Source organism: Somniosus microcephalus, chromosome 11, assembly GCF_052327205.1.
Source record: "Somniosus microcephalus isolate GS21.2 chromosome 11, FLI_Smic_1.0, whole genome shotgun sequence".
In the NCBI taxonomy this organism is placed as follows: Eukaryota; Metazoa; Chordata; class Chondrichthyes; order Squaliformes; family Somniosidae; genus Somniosus; species Somniosus microcephalus.
Window position 1 is genome coordinate 20471865 of NC_140997.1, and position 18390 is coordinate 20490254.

Here is an 18390-nt window from a genome sequence, read left to right on the forward strand (position 1 = left end):
AGGCCAGACCTGTTAAGATTTTCAATTTGTTCCATATGTTTCCCTGATTTTATAATTGTGTTTAAAAATGACAAAGAATAATGTTTCCAGATAGTAACAGTGAAATAAAATGTATGTTTTGAAAACAAAATAAAATTCATTCCCAATGATTTGAAGATAGTTCCCCACAAGTATCCAATGAATCTGCTTTCCCCACCCGCTGCACTGCACTGTTTCTTCCATTAACTATTGCTGTTTGTGGGAGCTTGCTGTGCGTAAATTGGCTGCAGCGTTTCCTACATTACAACAGTGACTACACTTCAAAAATTGACACCGAGCACATAAGAAATTAGGGCAGATGACCAAAAGCTTGGTCGAAGAGGTAGGTTTGAAGGAGCATCTTAAAAGAGGAAAGAGAGGTAGCGAGGCGGAGGGGTTTAGGGAGGGAGTTCCAGAGCTTAGGGCCTAGGCAGCTGAAGGCACGACCACCAATGGTGGAGCGATTATAATCAGAGATGCTCAAGAGGGCAGAATTTGAGGAGCGCAGATGTCTCGGGAGGTTATGGGGCTGAAGGAGATTACAGAGATAGGGAGGGGCGAGGGCATGGAGTGATTTGAAAACAAGGCTGCCTTGATTTCAACATTTTCATCCTTGTTTTCCCAATGGAGGTGGGTTGGAGGCGGGTTTCAATTTGAGTGGGTTCCAAACTCGCCTCCACTGAGAGGTGGGTAAAAATTGCGATTTTCCCTTAATTGACTAATTGATTTCAGAGGTGTGGGTTCCCCTGGGCCAATTAGTGTTTTGGGACTGAAACTGGCCTCTGCTGACATCACTTATCCAGCCTCATTTAAGGGCTGTTTGCTGCCAAGGCTTATTCCACTGGATTTTTGTCAATGCTGCACCACCTCCAACATTTTTTCAGAAACTACAATGGCCAATTCAAAGGCAAGGGCCTCCCCGAGGTTCTCAGATGAGGCGCTGGGAATGTTGGTTGAGGGGGTGAGAGCCAGCAGGGAGGTGCTCTTCCACTCATCTGGGAGGAAGAGGCCTCCCAAAGAAACCAAGGCTGTCTGGGTGCAGCTGGCAAGAGAGATTACCTCCAGATCGGTGTGCAGCAGAACCTGGATGCAGTGCCATAAAAGGTTCAGTGACCTTGTAAGATCAGGCAAAGTGAATATACCTTCAGCTTGACCCTCCTTCTGCGACCCTTCTCCTCTCATCACCAGCACTCTGCATTGTCAACCTCCTCCTACACATCCCACTTTAACCTTACAACCCTTGCACCCTTCACCATCCCTCTCACTCTATGAACCCAATCACTTGACTATTTGACTGTGCTGCCCTCATACTCCTTTTCAATGTTATGCAGTGACAACGACTAACAACACACAGGGAGTGTAGCTTCCAAAAGCTCTTATAATAATTTGTCTGTGACTACACAAACCACTCTGGGTCCAGGTATATTGTGTATAAGTAAAACAGGTTTATTAAGCATTAAGCACCCAGTACAGAGAAGTAATACTTAACAAGGAGTTAGTCACAGTTTTGTTCGTTTGAGCCATCCATTAAGTTGGTTTGGCGGATTGAAGAGCGGAGGAACACGAGTTCTGCAGGATGAAAGAGACATGGCAACTACCACAGAACTTGGCGCAAAGATGCAAAATCTCCTTGTGGTTACACACCAGCTGTACGTTGAGGGAGTGGAAGCCCTTGCTGTTGACAAAGATAGCTGGTTTTGATGGGGTGCCCTAAGGGCCACATGTGTGCAGTCTATGATGCTCTGCACCATTGGCAAGCCTGCCATATTTGCAAAGCCAAGTGAACGCGTGGTTGCACTTGCTTGATCCCTTGAGAAGTGGATGCAATTGTGCGCCTTGGCAAAAAGGGCATCGGTAACCTGCGTGATGCAACTGTGGGCGGCCGACTGAGAGATGCCGCTGATGTCTGCTGATGATCCCTGGAAGGAGCCCGAAGCAAAGAAGTTGAGTGCGGTGGTGACTTTGACAGCCACTGGTAAGGAGTGTCCACCCGCTCCTCTGGGCTCCAGGTGTTGGTGCAGCAGTGCGCAGATGTCTCGGACAACCTCTCGCGAAAGTCTCAGCCTCCTTTTGGCACTGCTGCTCACTCATGTTGAGGTAGCTCATCCTCTGTCTAAACCCTGAGAGGGGGGTATCTCCTGCGGCGAGGTGCTTCGATGCGCTGGCGCCTTCTGCCCTGTGCAGCATCAAGTGGGTGAGCAGGAGGTTGGCGCTCCTGCTGCGGTTGTTGCTGAGCTGCCTGGTTCTGCTGCTGCCGTGGCTGCTCCTCATCCGAATCTGAGGTCCATGGTGAAAGGAAAGAAATGGTTCCCATGCTGCTGGCAGACACCTCTGTTGGGGAAGCGCTCATTCCGAGTGGGTCTTCCAAGGAGGTCCCACAGTCGAGAGATAGAAGATGCAGCACCTCCGACTTCGGTAGGCCTGCTAAAAGTGCTGAAAGACCTTTTGAACCACCTGCAACTGATCCCTGATGAAAGCTATGTTCTAATGGTGGAGCTGCAGCTGTGAGGAGGCCACCCACTTGTCAACCCGCCAGATTTAGCTGCTTTAGGAGGGTCGTGGAACATGATGAAAATGTGGAAAAATAACGACGACCTGTCAAAATAGGATTCTAGAGGCCCTTAACTACTATTTAAGGGTCTTAACTACCTCTCTGGACTGCTGGAGGCGGGACCGAATCGCACCCATCAAAACCGCCTTCGGCAATATTGCTTGGAGGCGGGTTCCCACCCCACACACAGTTTTTGCCGTTTTGCCAACTGTCCTGCCTCCAAACCCGCCTCCTCGAGGTTGGGAAAATCGGCCCCATTGTCTTTCATGGTGTTCTGTAATACAGTAAGCAGCCCCCCCCCCTGCCTTGTGACTGACGCTCTTTTTAAATAGACCCAGTCCCAGCTCAGGCTTCCCGCAGCCGAGCCTTGACTCCTCTCGGAATGGCTTTTGAGAGTCTGGGGGTGATCCGGAGCGCTCTGTCCGACCAGACCTGGATCCTTCTCCTCACTTTCCTGGTCCTGCTGGGTTGGTAAGTGTCTGATTGATTTATTTCCCGGGTGTCCTCGTTCTAGCCAAGTGAGAAAATACCCACAAAGTTTGTCTGGACTCACTGTTTGCACAAGGAAAGTTTACAGCATTTGAGACTAGTGTTTGTTTTGAACCGCGCGTGTGTGTGTGGGGGTAGGGGGGCTCCTCTCCTCTCCTCAGTCTCTGTTTGCCGCCCCCACCCCACCACATTGCAATCCCCGCAGACCGGTGCTGGGACCTGGGTCCTGAGCCGCGGACGGTGCTGGAGAATCGGAACCGATTCCGGGGCTTTCCTCCTTCCTCCTCACTGTCCGCGGCTTCACAGCAGATCAGTCTTTTGGGGTTGGGGCTCTGTCAGTTAATGTAGATTATCCCAGGGTGGAGCTGGGATGGAAGCTGATCCCAATGGGATTTTTTTTTGAGGGGGTGGGGGGAATTTTTCCTAATGGGATTTTAATCCGGGTGGGATTTTGAAGCATTTTACTTGTTTTTCAAGTTTCTACCCGAGGGTCAGGTGAGCCTCAGGACAGGGTGAGATTAAACCCTTCTGTTTTCTAGCTATTAACACAAAGCTGGGCTATCTTGAAGTCTCAAGTCTGCTCTATATAAAAGGGATATATTTCACACTTCTGTACAAACCGGGGCGATCACAATAAGAAGTTATTCTACTCGCCTAGAAATTCAGTGCCCTTAGCGCCGATTTTGCGGCGCTAGAGGGCCTAGCGCTGCAATTGGCGCCGGTTCCTAAATTGCCTGGGGCCCTTCCGCGGCGGTAGACCGGTAGCGCTGCGCCGGCACCGATGACGTCATCGGTGTGCGCAGCGTACCGGTTGCCGTGGTAACCCGGCCCCAAGCCGAAATTCAGTTGCGCCCGCCTCGCCCGTGGCAGGCGCAACTAAGACTCTGGCAACAGAGTCTTCCCCCAGTGTGCGCCGGCGCATAAAGGTGGAGCGGCGGCCGGCCGCGTTCCCGGCGGCCGCCTGCCCGCACCTCCCTTCCCGGACTCCTGCATTCCCCCCCCCGCGGCCCTGATCAGTGTCTCATGCGAGCCCGGCACTTCCCCGAGGTGCCGGGCTCAGATGTCGGGTCAATCCGCCGGACAGTTGTCGGCTGCAGGCAGCTCCTCCTTAACAGGAGGAGGAGGCCTGCAGCTCCCCCGCCTGCCGCACCGCATCGGGTGCCGCAGCGGGGGATTAGCGCCGGGAAACCCAAGTTCACGCCCGTTTTGAGGCGCTAAAGGAGGGTTTTAGCGCCCGCCGCCGCCTGGGCCCGGCGCACCCGAATTTTCGTCGGGCGCTGCCGCATTACCGCTGGCGCAAACTTTCTGGCGCTACAGCCCTGGCAAGACCAGAACCCAATTTCTAGGCCCAGGTGTGTTGATCAATAGGGGGCGATAGCATAGTGGTTATGTTACTGGGCTAGTTGAGAGTTTGAGGAGCTAGGGTCGAAATTGAAACGCAGAACTTCACAGGTCCGTAAGGGTGACCCCGAGCTTCTGGTTGCCTGTCATTTCAATTCACTGCCCCATTCCCACTCAGACCTCACCGTCTGTGGCCTCTTGCATTGTTCCACAGAAGCTCAGCGTAAACTCGGAACAGCACCTCATCTTCCGATTAGGCACTTTACAGCCTTCCAGACTCAATATCGAGTTCAACAATTTCCAATCATAACCTCGGCCCCTATTATTTTTTATCCACACTTTTGGTTTGTGCCTTTTCCTTTTTTTCTCTCTCCCACATGGCAGCTGTCTCTCACTCTGCCGGTGCATTTCACACTTCATCTAGAGCCATTGTTTGATTCTTTACCTGTCCTATTACCATCTCGTCTCACCTTGAATATCTCTTAATGTCTCTTCTTTGATCCCTCCCCCATTTCCCAGCCCCCAAACTGCCTTTTAATCTGTTTAATTTCCTGCCTTTTTTTCTCAGTTCTGTAGAAGGGTTTCGACCCAAAACGTTGACTCTGTTTCTCTCTCCACGGATGTTGCCTGGCCTGCTGAGTTTTTCCAGCGTTTTCTGTTATTTCACAGGTAATAATCTCTAGATTGTTACCTGAGCCGCGTGCAAATTGGCATTGGGACAAACCGATTAGAAGGTTAAATGCGTGGCTCAAAGAGTAGTGTGGGAGGCAGGGGTTTCAATTCATGGAGCACTGGCACCAGTACGGGGGAAAGAGAGAGCTGTTTGTCAGGACGGGCTCCGCTTAAACCAGTGTTCTGGCGAATAGAATAACTAGGGTGGTAGATAGGACTTTAAACTAATGAAGGGAGGATTGGGAGGATTCAGGAAAGGGTAAATTCAAAAACAGTAACAAATGTCAAGGCTGTAGAGTAGTGTAGAGATCTGGGTAAAGATAAGCAGAGTGTGACAGGAAGAGACAGAGCGTACAAACATAAGAGTGGGAAACAAGGCAAACATTTTGTATCTGTCTTCACAGTAGGGGACGCTAATAACATCCCAGTGATAGTATAAAATCAAGGGGCCAAAAAGGAGGGAGGAACTTAAACTATTACTAGAGGAAAAACTGCTAGGCAAACTTATGGGTCTAAAGGCTGACAAGTCCCCTGGACCTGATGGCCTGCATCCTAGGGACTTAAAAGAAGTGGATGCATTGGTTGTAATCTTCCAAAATTCCCTTGACTCTGGGAAAAGTCCCTGTGAATTGGAAAACCGCAAATGTAATGCCCTTATTCAAAAAAGGAGGGAGACAGAAAGCCGGAAACTATAGGCCAGTTAGTCTAACCTCTGTCATTGGCAAAATGCTCAAATCCATTATTAAGGAAGTAGTAGCAGGGCATTTAGAAAATCATAATACAATCAAACAGAGGCAGCATGGTTTTATGAAAGGGAAATTGTGTTTGACAAATCTATTCGAGTTCTTTGAGGAGGTAATGAGCAGGGTGGATAAAGGAGAACCAGTAGATGTCGTGTATTTGGATTTCCAAAAGGCATTCGACATAAAAGGTTACTGCATAAAATAAGAGCTCATGGTGTTGGGGGTAACCTATTAGATTGGATAGCGGATTGGCTAACTGACAGAAAACAGAGTTGGGGTAAATGGGTCATTTTCGGGATGGCAATCTGTAAATAGTGGGGTGCCCCATGAATTAGTGTTGGGGTCTCAACTATTTTCGATCTATATTAATGACTTGGATGAAGGAAGTGAGTGTATTGTAGCCAAATTTGCAGATGATACAAAGATAGGTGGGAACGCAAGTTGTGAGGAGGACATAGGGTCTGCAAAGGGATATAGATAGGTTAAGTGAGTGGGCAATAATTTGGCAGATGGAGTATATTGTGGGAAAATGTGAAGTTATCCACTTTGGTAGGAAGAATAGAAAAGAAAAATATTATTTTAAATAGAGAAAGACTACAGAATGTGGCGGTACAGAGGGATTTGGGTGTCCTTGTACATGAAACACAAAGTTAACAAGCGGGTGCAGCAAGTAATTAGGAAGGCAAATGGAATGTTGTCCTTTATTTCAAGGGTGATGGAGTATAAAAGTAGGGAAGTCTTGCTACAACTGTACAGAGCGCTGCTGAGACCACACCTAGAGTACTGTGTACAGTTTTGGTCCACTTATTTAAGGAGGGATATACTTGCATTGGAGGCAGTTCAGAGAAGGTTCACTAGATTGATTCCTGGGATGGAAGGGTTGTCTTATGAGGAAAGATTGAGCAGGTTGGGCCTATACTCATTGGAGTTTAGAAGAATGAGAGGTGATCTTATTGAAACATATAAGATTCTGAGGGGGTTGGACAGGATAGATGCTGAGGATGTTTCCCCTTGTGGGGGAATCTAGAACGAGGGGACATAGTCTCAGAATAAGGGATCGCCCATTTAAGACGGAGATGAGGAGGAATTTCTTCTGAGGATCATGAATCTTTGGAATTCTTTACCCCAGAGAGCTGTGGAGGCTGGGGCATTGAATATATTCAAGACTGAGCTAGACAGATTTTTGAGCAACAAAGGAGTCAAAGGTTATGGGGAGCGGGCAGGAAAGTGGAGTTGAGGCCAAAATTGGATCAGCCATGATCTTATTAAATGGCAGAGCAGGCTCGAGGGGCCGAATGGCCTGCTCCTGCTCCTATTTCTTTTGTTCAATAGCATGAGTTTTCAGCAAATTCAGGCCTAATATATAAACACCTGGGCTTTCCTGATTGCACAGTGAATTCATTCAGCGAGTTGCTGAGCGCTACAGATCCTTGGTCTTTGTTGAGCTACAGCTAGGGTTGAACCCAGTGCCTCTGGGCCAGGGGAAACTGGGAAGGGTTTCTGCTCCTAATTGCTCTCTGGCACCCTTTGCTCTGGACAAGATCAGACTAGGTCCTGATGGGGGCGGGTGGAGTGGGGCAGTGCACAATGGAATAATCTGCCAATGCTCACCGTCTAGGGTGGATGTGGCACTGGTAATTGAATGATATTCATGGAGCTATATCTCTCCAAGTAATCTGTGCCTTCAAGGAGGAGGAGAGGAGCAAAGTCAAAATGGGGAGGGCGGAGAAACACTCACCCCTTGGAGAGCTGAGTAGCTCAGTGGGTTAGTGTCATGGTAGGAAGCGACTACACAGTTAAATACTTAGGGGGAGAAATTCAGTTGTTAGCGCCAGCCGTTATCGCCTTAAGAGGGCGATAAGTGGGGTGCGAAGCGGCTAGCGCCCGGGCGCAGCGAGACCTGCACCTCTCGCGAAATTGAGCAGACATTTAGTGGCGGCGCAAAACCGCAACGCCCGCTCAGCTGCGCGCGCAGGTCCTTACATCATTTCATGATGCAACGCCCTTGGTGCGCCCCGAATCGGAACTTCAGTGGCGCCCCCCCTTTCCGCCTGGCGCTCCCAGCGACTGGTTGAGTGGAATGGTTCCCAGTCGCTGTGGGGTTGGGGGGGCGCTATTTAAAGGGGGCTCTTCCTGGCTTCTTAGTGGTAGCCATTTTTGGACCACTCCTTCTCCTGTGAGAGAGAGAGAGAGATTTGCAGAGAGACAAAGGGAGAGAGCTTTCTGCATTGAGTCAGCGCTCGCACAGGTACTTCTGGCTTCAGCCCAGAACTTTGCAGTTGGATTGATTTTTCAGTGCCATAGCCTTGAGTGGCCCCATATTATGGGGGCTGCAATGGGTGGAAACGTTGGGTTTCTCCATTGCATTGAGAGGGCTCAGACGCCGAGAGAGTGCCAATCATAGCCAGACGGAGGAGGGCCAACAGACGTCGGCACAGGAGGCCTTACCCTCCCAGGGTATACCGCCAGCAGTTCTCCTACCTCAACATGTCTGAGGAGCAGTGTATTTGGAGGCTTCGATTCAGAAGGGAGGTGGTCACTGAGCTCTGCCACCTGCTTCAGACAGATCTGCAGCCTCAGCTGAGGAGCAGGACGTCTGTCGGTGGCAGTGAAGGTGACAATGGCTCTCAACTTCTATGCCACCGGCTCCTTCCAATCCGCTACTGGGGGCATTGCCAATGTCTCCCAGTTCGTGGTGCATTGCTGCATCCGCCAAGTCACGAATGCCCTCTTCAAAAGGAGACGTCAGTACATTTCCTTCCCCATGACCCTGGACAAGCAGCAAGAGCGCGCAATGGGGTTTGCAAGAATAGTGGGCTTCCCCATGGTCCAGGGCGCCATTGACTGCACGCATGTGGCTTTGCGGACACCTCAAAAGAATGCCGAGGATTACCACAACCGGAAGGGGTTCCATTCGTTGAACGTGCAGTTGGTGTGTGACCACAGACAGCTGATACTAGCTGTCAATGCCTGCTTTCCAGGCAGCAGCCACGACTCCTTCATCCTGCGCCAGACTTCTGTGGCAGACCTTTTTGAAGCCCCGGCTCACCAGGAGGCTGGCTTCTCGGGGACAAGGGCTATCCTTTGTGCACCTGGCTGATGACCCCGCTCCGTGCGCCCAGCACCCCTGCTGAAGAACGATACAATGACAGCCATCAAGCAACCAGGAACATCATTGAGCACACAATCGGTGTGCTCAAGCAACGACTCTGCTGTCTGGACCATTCCGGGGGAGCCCTTCAGTACTCGCCTGAGCGAGTCTCCCATTTCGTTGTAGTGTGCTGCATAACCTGGCTATCCTCAGGACTCAGCCACTGCCAGCAGACATTGGAGCACCACCAGAGGAGGAGGAGCACCAAGACGGGAGGGAGGCACAAAGTGCAAGGGCCGTCCGTCAGCAGCTTATTGCAAGTCGGTTCTAGGCTCCCTCTGAGGGAATGGCTTGTGCCATTGAAAGAACATGAATGGACCCGCTCCGCAAACCCTGAGCTGGTCAAGGCAACAAATAGTTCAAAGAGCAAACATGCACAATCTGAATAAAGACAATTATTTATTTAACAAACTCTGTGCCCTTCCTGCATGACAAAGAAATAGAGAAAGCCCCCAAAAAAAGTCAGACACATAACTGGCTCTCACAACCTGGAGACAATGAACAAAAGAGTTAACCAAAAATGACCATGATCCTTGGCCTTCACTAAAAAAATTCACAGCATTTTGCCACACCTCCTACTTTTTGGCCTGCGAGGATGATCTGCTTTGCTTGCGAGATTGGCCCCTTCCCACCCTGCAGCTCCTCTGCAATGGGACCCCAGTGGCTGCAGCAAGGCTGGGGGAAGGCTGCTGAGTGTCAAGAAAGTGAGTCAGCAGATGCCCTTGGGGGATGGTCTGGGCCTGGAGGGCCCGGCTGCTGACTGCTCCAACTCTTCATGGGCGGCAGCAGTCTGTCCTACGGGTGGTGGCAGCTGCAGTGGAGGAGTGACAGTGTTGGCAGCAGGAATGCTACCATCCTGACAGAGCACAGGCACTCCCTGGTCGGACAACACACTGCCACTCCCACGGGGCAGCACTGCAGCATGCGGAGCAATCTGCTGAAGCACAGACTGCTGGCCTTCTGTGGCGAGGGCCCCGGCTATTCGTGCCCGATCCAGCGAGGGTGGCAGCAGTCAGTGCTCGTGTGGCCCTAATCTGTGTGTGCATCAGATCAGCCACTGACTGCATGGCTGTACTAAGCACTTGCGTGGAAGCTGCACCAAAATCCTGCAGACTCCTTGCTTGTGCTGTACCACCTGGACACTCCTTGCCAGTGACTCAATGGATTCGGGCATCCTTGCCACTGCAGCCATGAGCTCAGTGTGCCTGTGCTCCGCCTGGGCGCCCATTTCAGCGAGGAGCCGCACCTCTTCGCTCACTAGCAGGACTGGAGGCCAGACTCTCCCTCCGGGCAGAAGGCCGCCAAGCTTCCCTTACCCCCCCCCCTCCCCCCGGGTTGCTGCAGCCTGCTGGGCCTCGGAGCTTCACCCTCCTCAGACCCTTTTTCCCCCCCCCCCCCCCCCCCCCTTTGCTCCCCTCCAGGGAAGACGTGTCCCCATTATGGCCATGGGCTGCCTCGGCTGAGGGTGGCACTGATGGCCTGGCTTCCTCTTCCTCCTCCGCCTTCAGAATCACTCAGTGGCAGCTTGAGGGCCTGCCTCCTCACCTGGCGAATCAGCATCTGAAAGCAGGGAGGTACAAGAGTTGCTTTAGCGTGATGACAGGGCGGCAGCGAGGGAGGCATGAGTGCTGCAATGCACTGTATTGGTTCGATCGTGGCAAAGGATGCTGGTGTGAGGCACAAGTTGAAGGAGAGAGAGGTCAAAAAGGTGATGACCTTACCATTGCTGTCCAGAACGGTGTCGGCATCACCAGTGGCGATGGGGCCAATCATCCGGCCTGCCATAATCCGCTCCACACGCTGCTCCAGATCGCTGAGGTCTTTAAGGTCAGGACGGTCTCCCCCGGTCCGTTGCTGCTGCCTCTTATTGTGCGCCAGCTTGCCTTGCAAGAGAAAGGATGGGCTTGGAGTACAGTGTGAAGCCCTGATCTTGGCTGCACTGCTTCCCATGATTGAATAGCCCTTAGTGTGTAAAGTGGTGAATGTGCATGTGAGTTTCATGAAAGGCTATAGGTGTTGGATGAGGGCTGGGCATTGGGGCTTTCGGGACCCTTTGGCCATAAAGTGAGGTGCACATGCAGGGATGAAGAGGATACTGGAAAGGGTACTCACCCTGACAACCCGAGTGAGGTCGTTGAACTTCTTCCTGCATTGCACAGGGGTCCTAGGTACCATGCTGCTGGAAGTCACTGTGCCACCTCCCTCCAAGCTTTTTGATATTCGTTGGGCAGCGGCCTCCTGCCACCGTCCGGAAACAGGATAGATCGCCTGCGCTCCACGGCGCCAACCAGAACCTTCAGGGCCCCCTCACTGAACTGCTGCGCTCGCTCCCTGGCCCTCTCCATGGTCCTAGGCGTTAGAATGAGGCAGCAGGTCTGTCCAGGCCGAGAATCAGGGCTCCAATGTGCAGGGCGTGGCTGCAAGCCAAATCGACCCTATCCCTTTAAGAGGTGACCGGCGCCAGCGTGTCTGCCTGCAGTCTCTAACTGCCCGCCCTCGGTGGTAGCGCCTCGCCTCTCCGGCTTAGCGCCTTTAGGACAGTCGTGCAGCGCCTGCATTAGCGCACCAAGCACCTCTTGGCGTGAAGCAAGTCAATTTTGCTGAGGGTGGCGATAATTTGCGCCGGGCGCTAAATTTAGCGACTGCTCGACTATAACGCCCCAAATGTGGCGATACTGAATTTCTAGGTGTGGTGTATGTGCCTTTAAGAACCCCTGTGTACTGTAATGCCGGTAGTGGCCACTCGGGCTATATAAGCCTGTATAGTGTCTTGTATCTTTTAGTTCACCTCCAGACTTTGTTCAATAAACACCTGTTAAACCAACTCCTGCATTCCGTGTCTCCATTAACACACGGATACAACAGTGGCGACGAATTGGAAACGGACTTACCTGCAATTCGGCAGCACCTCAAGGAGATCGATTCCTCAGACGAAGGTCCAAGAAAAAAACTCTGGTTTCACCAGCTAGCCGGGCTGGTGGCAGGTACTACAATAATCCTTCCTGGGCGGCGGGCTGGGGCTCGATCGGCTGGCTTTGCAGCGGGGCCGAGCAGCGAAGGCGGAGGCAAACAGACGGAGGGTGGAGCACTCTGGAGACGGCCAGCGCTGCAAAGCAGGTCGGCGTTCGGACCAAGCAGAGGGAGGGAAAAGTCCCAGAGAGTCTGGCGGGAACGAGTCTCCAACTATTAAAAATATCTGTATCCGCGGAGAACAGCGTTGTCCGCAGCGGCGGGAAAGCGCGGGAGGCGCCATTTTTTCTCTGCAGGGAAGAAAGGAAAGCGCGGGAGGCGCCATTTTTTCAGGATGCCTAAGACTGGCAATATTACTGCTTTCGATAGTGATGTAGAGGATTGGACCACATATGTGGAAAGAGTGGAGGTATATTGCACAGCGAATGAAATAGAGGATGATAAAAAGGCATCGGTACTTCTAAATCTAATGGGCGCAAGGACATACGGGCTGTTACGAAACTTAATCACTCCAGCCAAACCGATGGACAAGAATTTTAAGGAGATTGTTGATACCCTACAGGAGCACTTAAACCCAACACCGCTGCTGATAGCGGAACGATTCAAATTCTTCAGGAGGAATCAGCACAAGAATGAAAGTAACGCTGATTACCTCACCGAATTAAGAAAGCTGTCCACTGCCAATTCGGGGCAGGACTGGCAGATTCTCTACGAGACAAATTTTTCTGCGGTCTCCTAAGTGAAGGAACACAGAAAAGGCTACTTTCTGAGAAAGATTTAACACTGGACAAGGCTTTCAGTGTGGCTGTATCATACGAAGCAGCAGCAAGAGGAGCTGCAGAGATACAGCAAAAGCCACAGGACTTCGGCACCCATGAAATGACACGGGGTTTCGAGAGAAGTTATCGCTGCGGCAGATCCACCCGTGACCAGAGGGACTGCTGGTTCAAGGACAAAGCATGCAGGCAATGCGGAAAGATGGGACACATTGCACGTGTATGCCGATCTGGAAACAAAAAATCCACTGACAGAAAAAAAAATCAATAAGGAAAAGTACAGAAAGGTACAAATGATGACGGACAGTAGCTCTGAAGACCAGAAGAGCGATAGCGACTCCGGAAACAAGAGACTAAGCTGTCTCAAATTACATAATGTAATTGCCAAAGAAGATTACCAGACCATTTGGGTTAGCCTCACGATAGCGGGGTCCCCAGTTAAAATGGAGCTAGATACAGGATCAGCTCTGACCGTCATAAGTCGACGGGATTACGAGCGGCTATTTCCGCATATACCTTTGAAAGACACATCCATTATCTTGAAAACATATACGGGGCAGAAAGTATACCCCAGAGGGAAAATAAGGGTGCCTGTTGTATACAACGGCAAGGAAATACAGAAGTTGTATTTATACGTTCTGCAAGATGGTGGTTCACCGCTGTTGGGACGTGAATGGATCAGGAAGATACGTTTAGACTGGCACTCCATTCAGGCACTGACGGTGACCAGTAAGAAAATAAATGATGATGACCTACCTGAACGATTAAAAGACATCTTGGCCAACGCCAAAGAAGTGTTTCAACAGGAACTAGGAACCTTGAAAGGCGTCACCGCCTCAATAAAAGTGGAAGATGCGGCAATTTCCAAGTTTTTTTAAGGCAAGGCCGGTGCCATACGCAATTCGTCCAGCAGTCGAGGCAGAGCTGGAGAATTTGGAAAAGGCAGGCGTGTTATCCAAGATAGATTGGAGCGAGTGGGCAACACCCATCGTCCCGGTCATGAAGAAAATGTTGAATAATGATAAAGCTGAAGAACAGAGGAAAATTCGCATCTGTGGGGACTTCAAGGTGACTGTAAACCCGGTCCTTCACACGGTACAGTATCCTCTTCCGAGGATGGAAGATATTTTCGCCTCACTATCAGGAGGGAAACGTTTCACCAAAATTGACTTGGCACAGGCATATCTACAGATGGAGGTTGAGGAGGCCTCTAAAAAGTATCTCACGATAAACACACACAAAGGCCTGTACCAGTACAATCGACTGGTTTTTCGGACTAGCATCAGCTCCAGCTATCTGGCAAAGAGCTATGGAGCAAGTCCTCCAAGGGATTCCGGGGACTCAATGCTACCTAGACGACATCCTTGTAACAGGAGAAAACGACAACGAGCACCTTGCCAATTTGGAGCAGGTGTTCACTAGGTTGAGAGAACGGGGCCTACAAGCAAATCGCCCCAAGTGCGAATTTTTCCAGAAACAAATATCATATTGTGGCCACATAATTAACGAAGAAGGGTTGCATAAGTCACCTGAAAAAATTGAAGCGGTCATAAAAGCCCCTGCACCTGAAAATGTCTCACAATTAAGGTCGTTCCTGGGATTGATAAATTACTATCAAATTTTTACCGAACTTGTCAACTGTTCTGCACCCTCTTAACGAACTGCTACAAACGGGAGTAAATTGGAAATGGAGCGAAGACTGTAAACGTGCCTTCCATAAATGCAAAGGCTTGATCACGTCCAAGGAAGTTTTGGCTCATTATAACCCATCACTGCCAATCAGACTGGCGTGCGATGCATCCCCTTACGGCGTAGGAGCGGTATTATCGCATAGATTCCCTGATGGCTCTGAGCGGCCGATTAGCTTTTGCGTCACGCTCATTGAACTCAGCTGAGCGTAACTATGCCCAGATCGACAGGGAAGCACTCAGCCTGGTATGGGGAGTGAAGAAATTCAACCATTACCTACACGGGCAAAAATTTACCTTGTTCACTGACCATCAACCCCTTGTCTCCATATTCAACCCTAAAAAGGGCGTTCCCATTATGACAGCACAAAGGCTACAGAGGTGGTCCCTTTTCCTAGGGGCACACCAATATGACATAGAATACAAAGGATCAAAACCGCATGGAAATGCTGACGGTTTATCGCGTCTACCGTTGCCAACGGTTGAAGAGGCACCTACAGTTGACCCAGTGGAGATGTTCCACTCAACCATAGTGGAATGTCTACCAGTAACAAATTCTACCATTGAAAAGGAAACGAGAAATGACCCGACTCTCTCTCTCTCTCTCTCTCTCTCTCTCTCTCTCTCGAGTCTACGATTTAACAGTGAAGGGATGGCCAGCACATGGTGAACCACTGTGGCCAGCACATGGCGAACCACTGTAGCCAGCATTCTCGGAAAGAAAACAGCTGTCAGTGTGCCGAGGAACCTTGATGTGTGGATCCAGAGTGGTGATTCCACCCAAACTCCAGGATAAAGTGCTAAAGGAGCTTCACGAGGGGCATCTGGGTGGAGTGAAAATGAAGAACCTAGCCAGAGCATTTGTGTGGTGGCCAGGTATCGATGGAGACATCGAAGAAATGACCAAGAGCTGTCTAGGATGCCATAAGGTCCAAAACACCCCACCACAAGCCCCTCTACATCCATGGGAGTGGCCCTCATCTCCATGGCAAAGGGTACACATCGACTTTGCTGGTCCATTTATGGACTCAATGTTCTTAATCGCGGTTGATGCACACTCCAAGTGGCCGGAGGTAATAAAGATGTCCTCCACCACCACGGAAAAAACCATCACACTATTAAGGACCATATTTGCCAGGAATGGGCTGCCTGAACAGATCTGTTCTGATAATGGACCGCAATTTGTGTCCGAAGAATTCAGGAAGTTCTTAAAAAAACAATGGGGTTAAGCACTACATGTTTGCCCCATACCATCCCGCCACCAATGGATTGGCTGAAAGATTTGTCCAGACCTTCATAAAGGCCATGGGTAATGAAGACATAAATCTACAGCATAAGGTAGATAACTTCTTGTTTGCATACAGGAATGCAACACATGTGGTTACAAACCAAACTCCCGCCATGATGTTTTTCAATAGAAGACTAAGATGCCGGCTGGATTTGATCAAGCCAAACATCAGAAGGGACGTAGAGAACCGGCAATTTCAAGGCATGAATGAAAGGCCAACTAGAACCTTCCAGATAGGTCAACAAGTTTTGGCCCGGGACTACCGTACCGAGAAATGGCAGCCTGGAACTATTTGCACACGACTAGGACCGCTGATGTATACCGTGGACATTGGAGAAAGCATAATAAGGCGCCATGCTGACCAAATCAGAGTCATCCGAAAAGGGACAACCTACACCACAACTCTATACGCCTAATGATGAAGCAGAGATACCCATAGTATCTACCTCCGATCCGGTGATACTGGAACCAGATGAACCCGACACTGGCATTCAAGCCGAATTGACCTTGCCAAAAGAACCTACTACACCACCGAGGCGTTATCTGGGACCGAGTCAGGAAGCCTCCAGAGAGACTGACTTATAATTGATTAACTGCAGCAAATGTGTAGATTATTGTTCTTGTAAACATGTTAATTAATGATTACTTAAAATGTTATGTACTGGTTGTCTAAAAGCGGAGGAATTGTGGTGTATGTGCCTTTTAAGAGCCCCTGTGTACTGTAATGCCGGTAGTGGCCACTCGGGCTATATAAGCCTGTATAGTATCTTGTATCTTAGTTCACCTCCAGACTTTGTTCAGTAAACACCTGTTAAACCAACTCCTGCATTCCGTGTCTCCATTAACACACGGATACAACACTAGGCCTTAGTCTTGTAAACAGCACGGAATATCCATGTGGATCTCCAGGATTCGGTATCTGTCTCTTTTTGACTAGCACCTGTTCTCTTTTTAAAAATTCCTGCAGATCAAAGGAGGGGTTAGCTATACTGTACTGACTTAGATTGTAATTCGTGTGATGTCTAACCTAATATCACTCACTAAAGAATCGAGCTTGTTATTGGTTGAATGGATGATTAACTGACCTAGTTCTGGTGGCCAGTGTTTTGTATTTGGGGCGGTGAGAGAAAGCCAGTACCTGGATACACCTCCCATAGTTGGATTGGGTTTCAGACTGGCACAATATATTTTGCAAGTAATGCTGCCCTTGCAGAGGCCAGGAACCATCAGCTTTAGTCATGCTCGCTGTCTGTGGTTCCACAGCACAAAGGGTTTTGAGTTTATTGTAATGCTGCCGCCACTGAATTTACAATATCCATGGGCTATTACTTGGTTCGACACCAGACTTGAATGTTGCTGGGTTTCTGCTGATGCAGTGACTAAAGCAATGCACAATCCTGTCCTGAAGTCTCTAAATCCTGAACCTTGTTTTAAGATGTTCAAAGATTCTTTACAATTTTTAAGTGAAGATATCAGTTAGATGAGAGATTGCTGTTTGAGGGATTTTTTTTTGAGGGATTTTTGTATGGGAACACAGTACGTGGATATATTTGATGTAGCTCATACTAACCAATATAGGTTTTGTTGTTTATAAAGATTGTAACCATTTAAATTCAATTTGCAGGTACAGCGTTTCACCATATGGGTTTTTTAAACGGCTTGGAGTTCCAGGGCCCAGGCCCCTGCCATTTATTGGAACGTTTCTGGAGTACAGAAAGGTATGATTCCCAAACCAGTACAATCGACGGAATCTCGCAATTTTGACATGGCGATCGGGGCAGGAAGCACGACGCTAAATTTTGCCCCTTCTTGGAATGGTGTGTTGCTGCAATGCTTTAGACTAGCTATGTTGTTTATGAAACTGAATGGAGATTTTGGCAAGGCCTATAATTCTGCACTAGTGGGGGTAGAGATTACGCCAGTAATATCAGCGGAATCTGCTAAACCGGCACTAAGATCGGGAACTTTTAAACAGGAGTTGTGCCCAAATACCACTTGCGTTCGTATTTACCGCTGGTTCAAGATCCCATTGGTCCGGATCAGGCCCCGCCCACAATACTGCCCACGCCCCCTGATCAAAATTGCGAGATTCCGTCTCACCAGGGCCCTGTATAATTGCAGTAAGATGTCTTTACTCTTGTACTCAAATCCTCTTGTAATAAAGACCAATATAACATTTGCTTTCCTAATTGCTTGCTGTACCTGCATATTAACTTTGTGATTCGTGTACAAGGACACCCAGGTCTCTCTGAACACCAACATTTCCCAATCTCTCTCCATTTCAAAAAAAAAAAAATACTCTGCTTTTCTATTTTTCCTACCAAAAGTGGATAACTTCACATTTCTCCACATTATATTCCATTTGCCATGTTCTTGCCCACTCACTTTGCCTGTCTATATCCACTTGAAGCCTTCTTGCATCCTCCTCACAACTTGCATTCCCACCCAGCTCTGTATCATCAGCAAACTTGGATATATTACATTTGGTCCCCTCATCCAAATCATTGATGTAGATTGTGAATAGCTGAGGCCCAAGCACTGATCCTTGCGGTACCCCGATAGTTACAGCCTGCCAACCCGAAAATGACCCGTTTATTCCGACTCTCTGTTTTCTGTCTGTTAACCAACCCTCAATCCATGCTAGTATATTACCCCCAATCCCATGAGCCCTAATTTTTTTTAATAACCTCTTGTGTGGCACCT

The 18390-nt window shown here is 49.5% G+C and overlaps 1 protein-coding gene across 3 annotated transcripts in view; it reads left to right on the forward strand.

Moving 5' to 3' along the window:
* Positions 1–2670: 2670 nt before the first annotated feature.
* The window catches only part of LOC147110357 (cytochrome P450 3A9-like), a 65871-nt gene continuing 50151 nt past the window's right edge, over positions 2671–18390 (forward strand). The window contains exons 1-2 of one of the 3 annotated variants that reach the window (XM_086000288.1): positions 2671–3040; positions 17312–17405. In XM_086000288.1, coding sequence (XP_085856414.1) covers positions 2952–3040; positions 17312–17405 — 183 coding nt within the window. In that variant the 5' untranslated portion in view covers positions 2671–2951. The remainder of the gene's footprint in view (positions 3041–17311; positions 17406–18390) is intronic. The other 2 variants (XM_086000287.1, XM_086000289.1) reach the window with 2 other exon arrangements.